Source organism: Magallana gigas, chromosome 5, assembly GCF_963853765.1.
Source record: "Magallana gigas chromosome 5, xbMagGiga1.1, whole genome shotgun sequence".
Lineage (NCBI taxonomy): Eukaryota > Metazoa > Mollusca > Bivalvia > Ostreida > Ostreidae > Magallana > Magallana gigas.
In genome coordinates this window covers 8,788,154-8,805,665 of record NC_088857.1, presented here as the reverse complement: position 1 = coordinate 8,805,665, position 17,512 = coordinate 8,788,154, and the positions used below count along the sequence as shown (strand labels likewise).

At 33.0% G+C, this 17,512-nt stretch overlaps 2 protein-coding genes across 4 annotated transcripts; one reads left to right on the top strand and one right to left on the bottom strand.

The window, feature by feature from the left end:
- Positions 1-3,198: 3,198 nt before the first annotated feature.
- Positions 3,199-7,889, bottom strand: LOC105320117 (probable splicing factor, arginine/serine-rich 6). 3 transcript variants are annotated; one of them, XM_066084450.1, is made up of 8 exons: positions 7,743-7,888; positions 7,541-7,557; positions 6,469-6,509; positions 4,987-5,091; positions 4,426-4,524; positions 4,352-4,389; positions 3,839-3,913; positions 3,199-3,573 (listed from the first exon to the last, which is right to left on the bottom strand). In XM_066084450.1, the coding sequence occupies exons 1-8, from the start codon at positions 7,859-7,861 to the stop codon at positions 3,405-3,407; spliced, it is 663 nt and encodes a 220-aa protein (XP_065940522.1). In that variant the 5' UTR covers positions 7,862-7,888; the 3' UTR covers positions 3,199-3,404. The 3 variants fall into 3 exon arrangements, with proteins under 3 accessions (XP_065940522.1, XP_011416219.1, XP_065940521.1); XM_011417917.4 differs by having other exon boundaries at positions 4,352-4,524; positions 7,541-7,552; positions 7,741-7,889; XM_066084449.1 differs by having other exon boundaries at positions 4,352-4,524; positions 7,743-7,889.
- Positions 7,890-9,493: 1,604 nt separating this feature from the next.
- Positions 9,494-17,271, top strand: LOC105320115 (ADP-ribosylation factor-like protein 1). Its single transcript, XM_011417915.4, has 6 exons — positions 9,494-9,625; positions 12,687-12,821; positions 12,937-13,018; positions 13,170-13,281; positions 13,540-13,718; positions 16,739-17,271. The coding sequence occupies exons 1-6, from the start codon at positions 9,622-9,624 to the stop codon at positions 16,767-16,769; spliced, it is 543 nt and encodes a 180-aa protein (XP_011416217.1). The 5' UTR covers positions 9,494-9,621; the 3' UTR covers positions 16,770-17,271.
- Positions 17,272-17,512: the final 241 nt, after the last annotated feature.

The following is a 17,512-nucleotide window of genomic DNA, read 5'->3' as shown; positions in this document are numbered from 1 at the left end:
AAATTAACATCAATATGAGTACAAATATAAGCATTTAATGTTAAAGTAATAATACACAGTGTCTAGTTTTAAGAACTATTTAAAAGAACAGGCACCTGCGTTACGTGTATAGTTTTCTCAGAATTCGAAATCTGCTGCGGCCCTTTCCAGAAATTTTATAATGCATGTACATATATTTACATCTACCAAGTATTATTCCCTCTATTTCTTACGGAAACTTATAGTTAATTCATAGCTCTATAGAAACAGCCAGATTGAAATCTACACGCCCCGTTTATTGATTGGTCGAAATCTACAGCGGCTGAAACTGACAAGAAAGTGACAGGACCAAACTTGACACGCCCAGTTTATCGATTGGTCGAGACCTACAACTACCTAGGAAAAATCACGGACTGCACGAAATAATCATGACGACGTCAGACTCAAAGTCTCACAGGAGACGATTTGGCTGTTTCTATTAGTTAAGGGTGTTATTTACTCAGGGTTTGAGTTCTCAAATTCCGATTGTTAAAAAGTTCAATGTAATGAGTAAAATTTGTTCTAAATACAAAAAGTATTTATGAAATGAATTATTATTGACAAAAAATTCAATAGTTTTACTTTATTATGGAATTATGCTCAAACAAAAATTGACTTTTAGCCAAACAGAGGAAATTCGGACTAAATTTTGCAGATTTCGTTTTCTGCTAAAAGTTTTTTGGCAGTAGTCTAATATTAAAAGTTAGGATTTTATATTTTAGTCTACATAACTTTGCATATTTTCCGTTGGTTTTACCTCACTTATTCATTAAAATAATCTTATGGCACGAATAATAATAATATTGAAAAATGCTAAAAAACTATAAAAGACATCATATCTCAAAATTTTGATCATTGACCTCATATAAATTTTATGCCAACAGAATAAGGTCAATATAAGTAGTTCAATATCATAAATGTTTTTGTATTATCATCATTCAATTTTTTTAAAAATTGAATCAAAAATGGGTAGGGATTTGAAAACTGATAGAGGAAATTCGGACTGAATTATTTTTAAAAATTGTTGCTGAAATCTTAATGTTGTGTACTTATTTAGTGCCACTACCATTCGTAAACTGTATCTTATTTTTTAAAGTGTTTAATTATTTGTAATATTGTTATAATTAAGAAAATCTCAATCGTAGTGTAAAATTTTATGGGATTTTTCTTGAATTTTCAATAAATATTCAATGGCCATTAACTCAAAAAGTAGGTCATTGACCTACTTTTCTGAAAGTGAAAAATAACAATACAAGCAAAGGTCTATAACACACAATAGATGGTTTTTCATTATCATCAGTGGATTTTTTTTTCATTCTGAGTAAACGTCATCCTTAACGTACTTACGTACATTAACAGTAATTTAGTGAATTTTACTTACTTTTCATAATCAATTTATCAATTGGCTAAAAGAAAGATGTTAATATAAACAATAAAATGCTTTCTTTGATGATTCATTCGGGTAATGAAGGTAGCGATCATTGCAGAAAAAATTTACAGAACCCGCTAACGCGGGTTATGTATTTTTTCTGCAATGTCGCTACCTTCATATCCCAAATGAATCATCAAAGTGAGCATTTTATTGTTTTAAAAATGTATAGTATAACGGCATTAAGTGTTCTATTTTGAATAATCTCATAATATCCTTTCGTCCACATAATACTGTATTTGATGGTTTTCCATACCACATTGCTACTTATATTTTCGTAACGTTTAAGAGAGGTGGATCATAAAGAAACGTCATTTGGGGGTATATTCCTAATTACTTTTTACGATCGCCGCTTTTTACAACTCCCTTGGTATTCACAATAACGGTTGTATTAATAAAATTGTTTGCAATATTAAAAGGTTGTCTGGTATCCAACGAAAAGAGATTATGACAGAAGATTAAACAGATTCTGGTCACAAAATATGTCTGTCCGTGAAGAATCGACTTTGACGGGGTTTCTTGTGACATCATCATTTTAGTGCATTGCGAGTTACAGAAGCTAACCGGCACAGAAAAGCCCGACCAAAAAAATTATTGAAAACGAATTAGTTCACACTACTTCCCTACAGCCTAAGAATAGTAAATATATTATGACATCATTGTCCCTTCTTCTGACTAATTTAGAATTATAATAACACCTCTAAGCATCCCCTGTACACGCTAGCTGTAGAAATACAGGTGTAACGGGCAAAGAACAGAATTAATTCGTCTATTGTAGCCATAGATCATTTCAATAACATTGCTTTGCATAAACGAACAATATTCCCTTCCCACGCGTGTGTTGATCGGGTGGAGTCTCTGTTTACACGCGCGATTCCTAATAGAAAGCGGTTGCAAATGCAGCAATTAGGTATGCATTTGGTTTTTCTTTAAAAAAGAAATTAAAGAAAAAAGACGATTACAGTTCATGACAGCTTATAAAATTGCTGATTTATCAATGTATACGTACAGTTTGTCAATTTTTTTGAATTATTACTACAGCGTCAATGAGAAATGAACAGCGTTTTCACAATGGACAAACAATGTCTCCATATTTGATTGCGGCTACATTAATCAAAAATCTTTTATGTACAATACACTTTATGCATACTTTTCAAATTTTGACATACAATTGTTGTCATTGAATTTTCTGATTATATATGAATAGAATCATTCATTATTACGAGTGTGGGATAGTAAAATTCCAACTCGGGGATAAGATTCACGGTCTAGGACGAGGCTCTGTCCATTCCTAGCCTGCGAATCTTGGTCCCGAGGTTGGAATTTCACCACCCCACACGGGTATTTTTCTCGCATTATTAATATTAAAAAACGATGTCTGACAACTTTCCGTTATGACGTTCAAAGGATTACTTTCGGTTTATCCCTCCTCCTGCTTCAAATTGTGCAAGTCACCACAGTTTATTCAATAAAAATATGATAAATTGTAATTAAGCAAACCAATTGCTTATTAAATAAAATAAATCCATCACTTTGCACTTCCCTACAGCAGACAACGTTTCTTCGCGTTTTAAAGCGGCGGCGTAGTAATACACAGTGTAAGACAGAAAAATCTCACACTGCTGTCTCACACTGGACAAATTGATCTAACACTGGTGATAAATAATGCGAGAAAATGGATATGAACCTCTTAATTCAAACCAATTGCGTATCTGGAATTCTTTATCAACAATATATAAAGCAAATAATCATTCACGACACACATAACATTTTTTTTTATTTAAGAAACAATGTCAGCAAAACATACTTTAAAATATTCAATATTCACATGAAGAGATGTTTCCTAAAATGGTGAGATTATTTCATTTAAAAAATGCCAAAACACAGAGCACGATGAATGTTTGTGAAGTATAAAAGATGATGCCCCGTCTCTGACTCCTCCCTCAACACACGCGCACTACTCGTGGTCAGAGGGGGGACTGCGGGATCTCGACCCTGCCTTAGCATCCCCGCCCTCGTTGATTGGTGATCGGCTCTTTGAACGACTGATGGATCTGGAGCGACTGCGGGATTTTGATGCACTCCTTGAACGACTTCTGCGTCTATCTCCACTTGCTGATCTGGATCTAGAGGAGATAATGCCGTAAATTAGCATTTCAGATGTTATGATTAATCAATAAAAATATCTGAGTAATTTCAGACGTTATGATTAATCAATAAAAATATCTGAGTAATTTTTTTCATTTAACCAAAAATTGCAAATTTAAACTTACAATTAACAGAAATAAATGCACTACAATATGAATTTTGAATTCTAGACTTCTATGGCAAAAAAACAAGAGATATTCACAATTAATGTAAAAAAATAAAAAGACTGCGACTTTAACTCACCGCCTCCTGTCCCTACTTCTGCTGCGACTTCTGGAGTAAGATCTTCGTCTTTTGTAAGGGGATCTAGATCGAGATCTGAAACACAATGATCAATCAATACATAACATATCATTACCATATCGTCCATTTAACTTGTCAATCTATACAAAATAAAAGTAATCCAAAAGACTTCAAATTAATTAATTTTTCCAAACCAACATAAACTCAGAAATAAATTTGCATTCAATATTTCACATTGCTTTTTGTGAATTTTTTTTTTTTGAAATGGATGCAAAATTTAAAAATTCTTCAAATAAGCATCCTGAGCAGGTTTTCTCCCAAGGTTTTTTTTTTTTAACTTGAGTCCCAAGACTCGAGGTTTCTGAGGTTCAGTTCCAGCCAATTTTGAGTCCAAGTATCAAAGCCAAATTAAAGGAATTCATTTTAATAAAGAACTATAATCGTTCATTATTTTGTGTTAAGGCTACTTTACAAAATTTATATATAAACTTGATAAACATTAAGCTCTCTTACCTGCTTCTGCGGCGAGACCCATATCGTCCTCCTCCTCCCCCTCCACTGCTGCCCCTACCCCCTCCCTCTCCTCCTCTGGAGCGACGGAAACCATAAGAGCTGTCATTGGGACAATCCCGTGCAAAGTGACCAGTTCTGTGGCAGCGGTAACACTCATCATACATACCACCGCCCTACATACAAAAGAATGTAGTTTAGTTACTACAGCTACTTTGGTTTCATTAATATTTGTAGGCACCAATTTTAGAGATTAAAGTGAAAATCACAATTTCAAGGATGCATAAATTCATGGCCATTAATCATATCAATACAAAATGTTAGTAGAAATTCCATTTCAATGAACATTTTAATTTCATGGATAAACATAATATCGGAATCCACAAAAAATTGGTATTTAACAAATATAGATGAGACCATATTATTCATAATTTTTGTTTACTTCATCAAACTTTACACTTTCACTGGTTCTAAACAAGAGGTCATATTAATGACACATAATAACATCACCAACCTAGTTCACATCTCAGTGGACTTATTAACATTGCTATAAATTTCTTCAGAAAAATGGTTCATGAGAAGTTGGAGCCAAAATTTTTTTTGTTGAGATTTCCACACTGCCAGAATTACAAACTTACTCTATTTGATGATGCTGCATATGGTCTTCTTGGATTTCCTTTTGCCCATTCTACTCGAATACTGGACCCACAAATCTCGCGCCCATTTTCATATTTTAAAGCATCCTAAAACAAAATGTATACACGTTGTTAAAAGAACCACAGTAAAATTATCAACTTCTCATGCATAGGAGGGAGAGAAAAAGATAACCATATAGCCAAATTCATTACAGAGATCTTTGTTTAAATAGTCTAAAGATATTTGATATTGTTCTTTAAACATATATCCACTATACTCCAAAGAATAGATAGCTTTGAGAATACAAAGCTTGAAGATTTTACCCTGAATTTTGGCAATGGCAACTATGGCAAACATGGCATATGGCAAACATGGCATATGGCAAACAGAACATGGCTCATAGGGCATGACTGAGAAGGAACTGGCTAATGGGGCTCCCTATGGGTGGGCAGGCATAGGAAAGCATGGAGCAAGAGAAACTCCGAATAATTAAGGTACCAGTTGACCTGATCAGCTGCCAGGGGCTACAACTCTAGTGGAAGCTCTAGAGGCTGCTACACCAGTTAATATTCGGTGATGGCAACATTGGGAAAAAACTTATTGTCCACATTCACAGGTTAGGTCATAGTGGTCGCACTGTTATTTTTATAGCAATCAATATTTTAATATATATTTCATAACATTACACAACAAAACTTCTACCTGAGAAATCATTAGGAAATGTTTGCTGAAAGTTAGTAATACATGTAATACTATTTCACCCCATTTGATAGTTTACCACATCTCATGATATGTAATAAATATCATATATATTTTTTTATATTTTGAGATGGGGGAACTGTTTATATATATATATATATATATTTTTTTTTTAATATAAACTGGTTATAGCTTTTCTTAAAATTAATTACAGAAGTACAACATTGGTCAATTTGAATACAACACTAGCAAACATTTTCAATGTAATAAATATTCTACGTAGACAAATCATTTGGGTTGTAACAACTCCAGGTAACATACAAAACTACCTTTCAACTGAAAACTTTGCCTAGAATTTAACAGATCTAAGGCCCATGGGCCACTACACTTACCTTTTTAGCATGCCATCAATTTTCCTTCCCAACCCCAAAACACAAAGCAAAACTAAACCAACTGATTTCATTCATAACACACCATCATACCATGATAGCCAGTGTTTCATTGTAACACATATCTCAACATGTTATTGTAATGTTTTGAAAAATACTTCTTATGTCTCAATATAAATGACTGCAATAAAAACACCTCTTAAACATCATTTTTTATATGGAACATCAACAATTTTAGGCATGGAGTTCTTTTATGATTAGCTTAAAATTCATCTACAAATACAAAATCTGTAAACACAAACTACAATCTTGCAAATAAACATTATATACAGGACATACATTTTAAGTTTTATTCCCTATCAATTTCAATATTAGAAATTAATAAATAGTCTATACCTCTGCATCTCTTCTGTCCTCATAGTCAACAAAACCATAGGCTACAACAAAACAAAGGAAACTTACTCACAGTCATTCAGACTTGACAGTTTACCATATTGCTCATAGATTAATAATTTTTCTCAGCCTTGAAAATATTTATAGACCCAGAGAAAAGAGTTATTTTTTGCAAACACATGAATACACTCAGTTCAAGTACAAATTCACTTTGTCTTGAATATACACTTCTTTTTAGATTTTGATTACCATAATGGAGAACAAAGATACTGATATTTAAGCAATGACACAGGACATCTAAAAACTAGGCATGAAAAATATGGTACATCAATTAACTGAAATGACAGGATTTACAGAAATGACATCTGAAATTACAGGAACGACACTAAAATCTACTGGAATGACGCTTCAAATACATAAAAATAGGGATATATTATATTATACGTTTATGTCTTTCAAGTAATTGCTTCATAACCAAAAAGAAATAAAAACCTAAGTTAAATATTGTATTTTTTGAAAATCAAAGAAAGATTACTCTTACACAACAATAATGATTTATTACATGTATAATATTTATAAAGTATGGGGAAAAAATCAATTTAAATTAGTAATTTCTAATAAACAATACATATTACAATTAATGAGGAATTTTAATTGCATGCATTTAAAGGTGAACCCATTTAAATATCAGAGGGTCCAACTACATGCATGCTCATCTCATACTTTTCAAAATATCCTACCATTTTCCATCTTGCAATTATGCCATTTTTTTTTTACAATGATAAAGACATTAATTGATATAATTTAATATATTTGTGGTGAAAAACATTTTTTTTTTAAAAATTAAATGTCATTTCTGTAGATATAAGTGTCATTGCGGTAATTTCTGGCGTCATTTCGGTAAATACTGTCATTTTGGTAATTCAGTTTTCCCTGAAAAATACACTCTTCAACACTTGTTAATATCGCAAGATGTCTTGACTTAGGCTAGCTGTTTAGGCCACTAAGTAATATTTGCAATCAAATGTAAAATGAGTTCAACAAGCCCGTAATAATGTATTATTCGAGTTCTTACCCATCTCTGCACCTGCAATAAAATTGAAATAAAAGATTAAAACATGACATTGCAAGTCAAAATTAAGAGTTATAAAAATCGACGGAATCCAACTTGCCAAACAAGATGGCCGACATACGAATACCAAGCGTGCACAGTGCTATACAGTATTCAATATCACAATAAGAATCTTATTTAATGAAAAACAAATAAAAAGTTACCATATTTGACATCGCATCTTATTAATCGCCCATATGGCTCAAACACATCTTCTAGGTGTCGAGGCTGGGTATTTTTACTCAGCCTGCCAATGAATAAGCTGCCATCACCTCGTCGCGACATCTTGCTGGTGCCTAACTATTAGTTTCGAATTTGCCAAGTTTGGGAAATCAAAGTACTGACAAGTACAAAGGCGTTATAAAAAAAAACCAACTTTATTGTTTTCTTAAGCTGGGACCTATCTTAAGTAATTTCAAAATATAAGTTTCAATTTCCGGAGGGGGTGTCATCCGGACCCGCTAGACTATGAAATTCCCAAGTTGTTGCTTCCATCACTTTTTGATGATTTTTAATTAAAATACACATACCTGGGAAAGAAAATTGATACAGTTGAAATTGATAAAGGGGAAAATGTCCAAGATTTCTTCATTGAAAAATATTGTCACATAATAATTTTCACTTATTAAAGTTCACAGGAACGAAAAAACATTTCTTACGGAGATTTATAATGGGAATGTTTACATTTTTCGCCATTCGGAACTCACTCGGAATACCTCGCAAGATTTTTTAACGTTATCATCCGGGCTATTTCATGGCCGATGCATTGCGAAATCCCCGTTTACTTTCTATTTCGGGTTGTGTATTGAAACCTGAAGCGGTAGAGGGGGCGTTTCACAACAGATGATCTAGAGTACATGGATGAACGTAGTTTTAGCACAAAGGTATTTATGATTATCGAAATATCAAGCGAAAAGTGGTGGAAGCCAAAACCCGGGACAGAGTAATTAGTTCTCAGTTCAATGTTACTCAATTAAAACACGCACTGAAATGTTTAAGACAATACTTTCCGTGAGATTTTTTTTCCTCCAATACCAAAATAGCAAAAAATATATATAGGCCTATATAAATTCAAATGAATGGAAAAAAATATTGTTGATCAAGAGGTTTTTGCAATCTGATTAAAATGAGATCCTCGAGATCTTTACTACTACTAAAGGGTTTCGATCTCATGTAGATATTGCTACTACACAAGGAATCCGGCGCTCACGGAGATCGCTACAAGATAAAGAGATTGCTAACGTATCTATCGCTGCTACACAAAGAAGCAATTTACGTGAGCGGATCCAATTCAGGAACTGATTGTTTTTTGGTGAATGGATTTTGTGAAGTCAGTTTAGAAATTATTTTTTATTTCTATTTTAACTTTTCTGCAACTTTTTAAAAATATTAAATGCATTTAAAAGGTGTTTTAACAAAGTTTAAGAAATGAGTATGTTTACAAAAAAGAGAAATTAATGCTTTATTTCAAGAAAAATTATTATAAATTCTGATCAGCTATATAGTAGTTGTATGAACATATATACGCCGTGTAATTGGAATGTTTATGAAACAAGAGGGGCCGGGCATGACATGTACATTTAAGAACAATAAAATATTGTCGTTTTTTTAAACAACGTTTCCAGATTGATTATAAAATCCAAAATTTCTACATTAATTAATTTTGGGAATAAATAAAGTGAATTCTAAGATAAATGTCAGGAATTCCTTAGAAATTAGATTTCAAAGTTTTAACATTGTTGAAAATGTCCACCTTTAATGTTGCATTTATTTTTTTTCACAAAATTGTACTATTTCTCTCTAGTATAATATAATATACACGTATAAAAAATGTTCATTTATGCTTTAACTTATTCATATTTTGCACCTTACTGGAATTTCCGTATTTATCCGAATAGTCAAGTTTTCAGATGGAGGGTTCGAAAATATGAAAACAGCTCTACTTGTGAAATAAGCATGCGCAAAGGCTGTGTACACGTTTGACAGATCACATCATTGATCATAAAGTTTAATATCATAAAGTCCTTTTAAGTTGCATTGCAGATATGGGTAAGTTAATACATGCAGAGCTTTAGATGAAATTATCATATTCAAATATTCCTCGTTATTATGAATCTAGCATAATAACCCCTCTCTCGATAATTTTGTTTGCACCCGAGTTTTCTCGGCAGACGAAATGTTTTGTAGCCAACGATTGTAACAATCGGTCAATCTTACACAGAACATGTATACATGCGTTGGAATACGTTTCTTATACTATTTATCCTTGTATAGAGAGTTTGCACAAGTCCACCGCTGGGATAACGACGGAATAAACGTAGTGCCATATGTATAAACAATAAACTTGTATTACATTTATACATGTTGAGACCAATCTCCCAAATGGGATATAATACTCGTTTCGGATATAATAGCCCAAATGGGATATAAATTTAAAGTGGAAAAAATAAAACATTTTGATTTTAAAATTTTTGATATAAATCCGCATTAATGTGAATCAAATCCAACAACTTTTGGTTAAAAAGTTTTTCTATTTGTCTATAGTTTGTAAGATTGATCCCCAAGAAGTTTTGAATATACTGAGGGATCAATCTCCGTAATAGTACAGCTACAGATAAGTTGTTTACCAAAAGTTGTTGTATTTCATCTATTATAATGCGGATTTAGGCCTAAAAAAAAAGTTGTGTGTTTCGGGTAACCCGACCTAACCTACAAAAATGGCCCGATCCTACCATTTTTAGATGCCTGATTTTATCCGACTGTGAATTTTACCTTATTTCCAATAAAAAATACATTTTTAAATATGAAACAAACAAACATTCTTAGGATTCAGGCAAAAAAAATAGATAAAATAAAAAAAAATCCCCACCTACCTAACCTAATTTTTTCATCAGTGTTACCCTAAACACACTATTTTTTTTTTTAGGCCTTATATAAAAAATTTCAAAATCTATTTTTTTTTTATTTTTGTCACTTGAAATTTATATCCCATTTGGGCAATGATATCCTAAACGGGCTATCATATCCCATTTGGGGGATTGGTCCCAACCTGTTATATAAGCTATCACCATTTAGTTTTGATTTTTTTTTAAATTATTGACACAGGGCTATACTTCAAATACAAAAAATGTTTTAAAATGGCATGTTTGATAAATTTTACCTTTGGCGAGATGGGCTTAGGTCGAAAAAATCGGCTGCTGGAATGAGATAGATCATGATCTATATTGGACTGACGATTTCAATTAAGTTATCAGTCCAGACAAATTTTTACCGGCCTTGCCAACAGGACCGACGGTTTTCGACAACTTTGCTGTTGTCTCAAGAAGTTTTTAATATTTTTTCATACAGTTATTCTGTCATCATTCTGGTAAACAGTCCTTACCAGGGAGATTGCTTACAAATAGATTATATATCCAAGTCTCCTTTGTCACCCTGTATTCTGCTACATACTCTTTAGAGTAAAAATGGTGAAGCTTGTCACAAGACAGATGCATGCTTCATCAGAAATTTTTAAACGAACTTTGACCTCTGGACAAATCATCAGGAGGCTAGTTACATAAGGGTGAATAGACTGACAAGTACTGTTTGATGCAAGAAACAGTGGTCTAGATGAATAAATATTCTAAAACGTGAACTTATAATTAAGAATAAGGTTTTTTTGACAAAATACATTAAGTGTTTACTCATACACCTTGTATATTAATAACATGCGATTTGGGCAGTCATACTTCTGCTTAGCTGCAATAATGTAGCCCTCTCCGATTTTTTATATCTGATGTTTACTGGAGAGGGCTACAATTCCATAGGATCTCCGTAATGGTGCAAAATTAATTTTTTAATGCGACTGACTTCGGTCTGAAAAGATCGATTTTATATTTGACTTCCTTTAGATAAAATGATTTTTTAATTCAGGTTGAACAAACTAACCGTATATAAATCAAAACCAGATAAAACACATCAGCATGTTTACCAGTCGTCTTTTTCAGCAGCCATGACAGTTCTCGCGTGATTTTATGGGATTTACGCTTGGAGTTTTGATGGGCTTGATAACATGAATGTCAGTGTAAATAATCGATCTTACCTCGTTCTATCACTAAAAAATCATTTAAGGAAATGGTATATAAAGGAAAATTCATATTTACCGCGTTAATTATGTTTAAAATAGGGGAATTCCTATATTCAGTTCAAGATCCGCTCCTAAATTCTCATTGGCTGTCCCAAAATAAAACCGGTCAAGGTCAGTAAACATGGCGGACAAATTCAACTTGCGTTGTTAACATACACGAAAAATAACCGATATATGGACTATACTTGATATTTTTGGATTAATTTATGCCATAGACACCCACAATATTTGAGTTCAGGTAAGAAATGCAGATGTTATTGTCATTTATATACGATTTGAGACGAAATCGTTGCGGGAGTGAATCACTCCCGCACTTGCACCATTACGGAGATCCTATGGAGTTGTAGCCCTCTCCCAAAAAAAAAAAAAAAAAAAAAAAAAAAATCGGGAGAGGGCTACATTATTGCAGCTAACTTCTGCTGTATCCAGAAACACACTCTGTAAAAATGGGTCAAAGTTTTGTTGCTATTTAACACACCCCCCCATTTAATATGACCAAATTTTACCTGAAAAAGTGTGTGCTATACACAAGACTGTGGTATGCACAAGACTTTTCCATATTGAAAATCAGGATAAATGGGAAAGATTGTCATATTTCACATGAATTAAACATCTTTAAAACCCAGGGATGTATATACCAGCATTATAATTAGTATTTGTGTCCCTATATAACAGTAACAGCTTTACAGGAAAATATTTTCAAAATAAACACATTATTTAGCATATCATTTATACTGATTAGTGTGTGTGTCTTTTTTATGATCAATACATCTTGGCCTATAGTTTCAAAGGGTTTAGGACAGAATGTCCTATAGATTTTTTGGTAAATATGCTTAGTATCCTAAAGTTACTAATTTCAATATGAAATCCTGATCCACTGAAGACAGTTGTCTGAAATATTTGAGGGAGTTTTAAATATCATGAGCAGAGGTTTCAAGACCTTATAACTTGCCCCCTTTTAATCTCGGTCTCATTATTTTACAGGTGGTATATGGAGCTATTTCTCTGGATTATTTGGATCAAGAGAAAGACGAATCTTGATATTGGGACTTGATGGAGCAGGAAAAACAACAATCCTATACAAATTACAAGTTGGAGAGGTTGTTACAACAATTCCAAGTATGTTGATAATTTAAGAGTTTTCAGTACATGTTACTTTTTCATGCCCTCTCACCTATTTTTACAATGTAAATATACCTGCTTGCCATAATCACAAATATCTTGTATGTTCCAGCAATTGGGTTCAATGTGGAAACTGTGCAGTACAAGAACTTGAAGTTTCAGGTGTGGGATTTAGGAGGACAAACCAGTATTAGGTAAGATTATAGTCCCAGCTTGAGGGGCATCATTTTATCCCAACTGTGAACATGGTGAAATTTTTTTTCAGGCTTGTTTAAAATCTCTCTAAACGTGCTAAAAATTCTTTATTACGAGTTGTCTTTCTTTATATTTGTTTTGCTATTTCAGACCTTACTGGCGGTGTTATTACTCAAATACAGATGCAATCATCTATGTAGTAGATAGTATGGATAGGGAGAGAATGGGAATTTCCAAACAGGAATTGTTCTCAATGTTAGAGGTAGGTTTCAGAAGGTACTAACAAATCATTAATTTAATGGTCTAATTATACAGAAATCTAAAACATGATTTTTTGATTGGTGTGGCCTGCAGTGCGAGCTTCTTTTGACACCACCGTAACGCACTGGAAGTGGTCAAAACTTGCATCTATCAAATCTATCAAATTCTTTGATGGCTTTTATAATTGTTTTCCCTGTAATCAGAAACCTCTAAAAATAAATTTGTATTATTCATTTTAATCAAATACTTTTTTTTTCAGGAGGATGAGCTGAAGAAGGCTGTGTTAGTGATATTTGCCAATAAACAAGACATTGAGGGGGCTATGACTCCCAGTGAAGTGGCCAATGCTCTCGGTCTTACATCCATCACCACACATAAGTACCAGATCTTCAAAACATCAGCTATCAAAGGCACTGGACTAGAGGAGGCAATGGAATGGTGGGTACTCCTTGCTCACACTTTTTTCCCACAGACTATTACTGGAAATCAAGCATTGGTCCCTAGCTCTATCTCAGTACCTACAATGCTGCATTTTTTTTCAGTCTGTTTAATCCTAGTTTTATCCTTTTGTGAAAGTCATACTAGGTTAAAGAATAATTATATAATTTAAGGCTTCTAAACATCCTTTGAAAAAGTGTCTCACGTGAGCAAGAAGTCTTCAAAAAAGAGACCACCTGTCATTAAAAATATGTTGATAATGCACTGCAATTTGAGGATCCATAAAAATAAGGAAAAAATCATCTAAAACAATAACATGAAACACACAACACATTACAGATAAATCTTATAACTATTCTCTCAGGTGGCAATGTATAGCTTCTCCAAAAAGCCCTGGTCAAACCTTTTAAATAAAATGAGAGCCAAAGGTTTAAATAATTATTTGAGGGGTATAAATTGCTCAAATTTCTATTGCAATCATTTTGTGGGTAGTGAAGCACATGTGAAAAAAACAGAGTGGGATCAGAACACATAATGCCACTTGATTATTTTCATGGTTAGACAGTAACCTGCATTCTCATGGTTGTTTATGGCTGCTGCTTGGGACTGGAAGCTAAAACAGGACAGTAAAATATTAAGATTGCCCCTGGCTTCGTGTTTGGGTATTAGATATAAGTTGTACATGATTTATTCTGGAATGTCTTCTCAAGAGTCAGGTTCATGTTTACTGTTTATATGCAAATAAATTTTTTTAAAAATATGTCTTAAAATTAACTAGTGCATGCATGTGTATCTGGTTGAGATTTCCTCAACCATAGAATAAAATTATCCCCTACCACCTCAGTGATTATAAATATCCAAGGGATCTATTTCTAATGAGTAAAGCCAGTGACCTCGATAAAGACAGCTTTTAATGCAGACCACTTTAACAGGAAAATGGTGGCCAGGAATAAGCCTTGATCACTCAGTGATAAAAGGCAAATAGAAGCTCATTATTAGGGAAAACTTCATTTAGATTCTCATTAGTACAGATGTAATCTTGCCTGTCAGAGGAAGTCTTGTTTCTGTTTAATGGTAGATGATTGATTTTATTTACACAATAAAATGCTTTCCTAAATGGTTCAGATTATGATGAAAGTTGCTAACATTGCAAAACAATGTTTCTTCTCATGCTATGCTGTTAAACTTCATAGCTTGTATCAATCACCAGATAGAACAGTTTACTTTTTATCATTACATTTCTCTTCTAAGTGAGTAAAAGCACTAATAAAAGTTCTTAAAATGTCTGCACTAACTACAGTAAAACTGATTGATTTACTTCGTTATATCCGTAATTTGTAATATTAACTATAGCAAATTCACTGTATACAATCATGTTTTCTTTCACTAGACTATAATTTTTACTAATTGAGGCTTAGAATAAAAATATATTACTTTGATACCTATAATGATTGGATTGTGAGTCTAAAAATTTATATAAGGAATAAGGAATCATTCTTTGAGTATTATGAGGTTATAATTTTGGTCGGGGCGTGATCAAATCCAATAAAGCCCGAAGGGCTTTATGATAGATTTGATCATGCCCGTCAGAAATTATCACCTCATAGTATTCAAAGAATGATTCCTTATTACTTATATTTATATAACTTTTAGCCATCGTACGATTAAATATTTAAATATAAATAAGCAAACCCTGCTGGCGCTTCAATTTGGCGTCATTTGTATTATGGGTTATATAGTACAAAATCGATACGTAGTGTTATCACAGGCAAAGACACTGGAAAATGTAAATATATGAAAATAGAATTCAAACTATTATGTTAAATTGTAGTGCAAAAAATTCATTATAAAAGTGTTAAATTTCATTATTATCAGCTTCTACGGGACTCAAAATCAGTTCGCTATATCCGAGAATTCGCTGTATCCGTATTCGTACTAAAAGAGTTTTACTGTATGAGGAAATTACTTGATATATCTCAAAATACTGTTATTAGTCCATACTGGCACTGTACCAGTTATCGGCTATAATTTTACGTTTTCTTTTCGTGTTTCCTTATTTCTTGATATATTTGAATAAAACTTGACATATTTTAAATGGTGAACTCCTAATTTATCAGTCTGTTAGATTATATCATCATTTAGAACTCAAACATTTTTGTTTTTGTGCTATTTTGCACGGTCCAAATTTGCTGAGTTTTTACGATTTACTGTACCAGTTATCGGCTTCGTGATAATAACACAGTAAAATCCCTTTCCATGTTGATTTTATATTCTGCATAGTTTAAATTGAATTATGTCCCTTGCGGGGTCAGCCTATAGGTCGTAGGGGTTACTATACATAAACAAAACTCATAAAATTATCCGTTTATCATCATACGGTAATACATAAAAACGTATGCTGTTCAATACATAATTGTGCAATCAGGCGTTCAACTGCACCATGAATCTCTCAGAATTTAGTGAATTTCTTTTGTTTAGAAATTTTATATGTATTGATATTATATGTCAAATCAAATAAGGGATATAATAACGTATCACAAAGAGGTCATATTCTATTTTTAACTTATTACATCACTTTCCCAATAGCTGAAAGTGCAAAGATGTAAATCAGCGGTAAACAATGATCGTTAAAGCTCATGTTTAAAACATATTCAAGAAAGTTTTCAAGCAAACTTACTTTTCTTTATTTGAAACGGACGACTGAATTAAAAAAATTCGGATAGTCGCATGCTATAAACCCGAACCCTCAGTTAAGCCGATAACTGGTCTTAGCCAATAACTGGTACAGTACCAGTACAGTGTTGCTTAACTATATCCATCAACTACAAAATACATGTAGTCTTTTATGAAGTAGGAACCAGGAGTAATTCTTGTTCAGTTCTATTACCGGTACATGTATAAAGATGCTTCCTTTACTTTCCTTTACAAAAGTCACTGAGCAGCTGTTTATGCTTTTGCGAAGCATTAAACGTTTGCCTCTTGTACATACATTAACCTTGTTTGTCTCTCACTATTTGCAGGCTTGCCAACACTTTGACACAGCAAAAGTAGGAAATCTTTGAGGAAGAAGTTAATTTTAAAAAAAGACTGTCATAATCTCTTGCTATGATGAACAACTTTCATTGGACACAACAAACACAAGAGAGCCGAGTTCATTCCTTAGACTTTACTTTTTCTTTGTGTACTGTATATTTATGACATGTTAAAGTGCAGCTTTGGTAATGTTGTGACCTTATGTGAGAAATCGGAGTAGATCTGACAGTGACAGACCATCTTATTACTCATGTATTTTTGGGACTTCTGCATCACAGGAGTAAGCAATACAAACTGTGTATGGCTGAGATGGACGTACACTGAAATCCATTCCCAGAGTCTGAAGGATGAGTGGACTTACGTTACTGGTCATCACATTATGAACTGCATTAGATCACATCTTATTCATATTTATTAGCATGAGTGAAGTGTGAATGGAATATACATGTATGTAGTATGTATATGTTGAATTAAAATGCTTATGAATTACTGAAAAAAATGAAAACCTTAATGAAAATTAGCTCTTTTTTAAATGTTCAAGGTAAAGACCGATATGAATACATTTTTATTTTCTGTTTTGTTGAAAGATTTCTTGAACATTCCAATCCGTGGGACATAATACTGACACATCATTGCTCGCCATAGGTTTACTTCTGTACACAATGTTGTCATAGGTGTCGGAACCGGGGGGGGGGGGCCTTAGCCCCCCCCCCCCCACACTTTTTTTGCAAAGTTAGACTTAACCATTAGGCACATAGCAT

What these genes read in the sequence shown, in the direction of transcription:
- LOC105320117 (XM_066084449.1), bottom strand. Translation starts at nt 7,861, where the DNA reads ATGTCGCGACGAGGTGATGGCAGCTTATTCATTGGCAGGCTGAGTAAA. An exon ending in ATGCAGCATCATCAAATAGA is followed by an intron (nt 4,525 to 4,986) that starts GTAAGTTTGTAA and finishes TTTTGTATGTAG; the next exon opens with GGCGGTGGTATGTATGATGA. An exon ending in AGAAGTAGGGACAGGAGGCG is followed by an intron (nt 3,574 to 3,838) that starts GTGAGTTAAAGT and finishes TATCTCCTCTAG; the next exon opens with ATCCAGATCAGCAAGTGGAG.
- LOC105320115 (XM_011417915.4), top strand. An exon ending in GGTTGTTACAACAATTCCAA is followed by an intron (nt 12,822 to 12,936) that starts GTATGTTGATAA and finishes TGTATGTTCCAG; the next exon opens with CAATTGGGTTCAATGTGGAA. An exon ending in CTAGAGGAGGCAATGGAATG is followed by an intron (nt 13,719 to 16,738) that starts GTGGGTACTCCT and finishes CACTATTTGCAG; the next exon opens with GCTTGCCAACACTTTGACAC.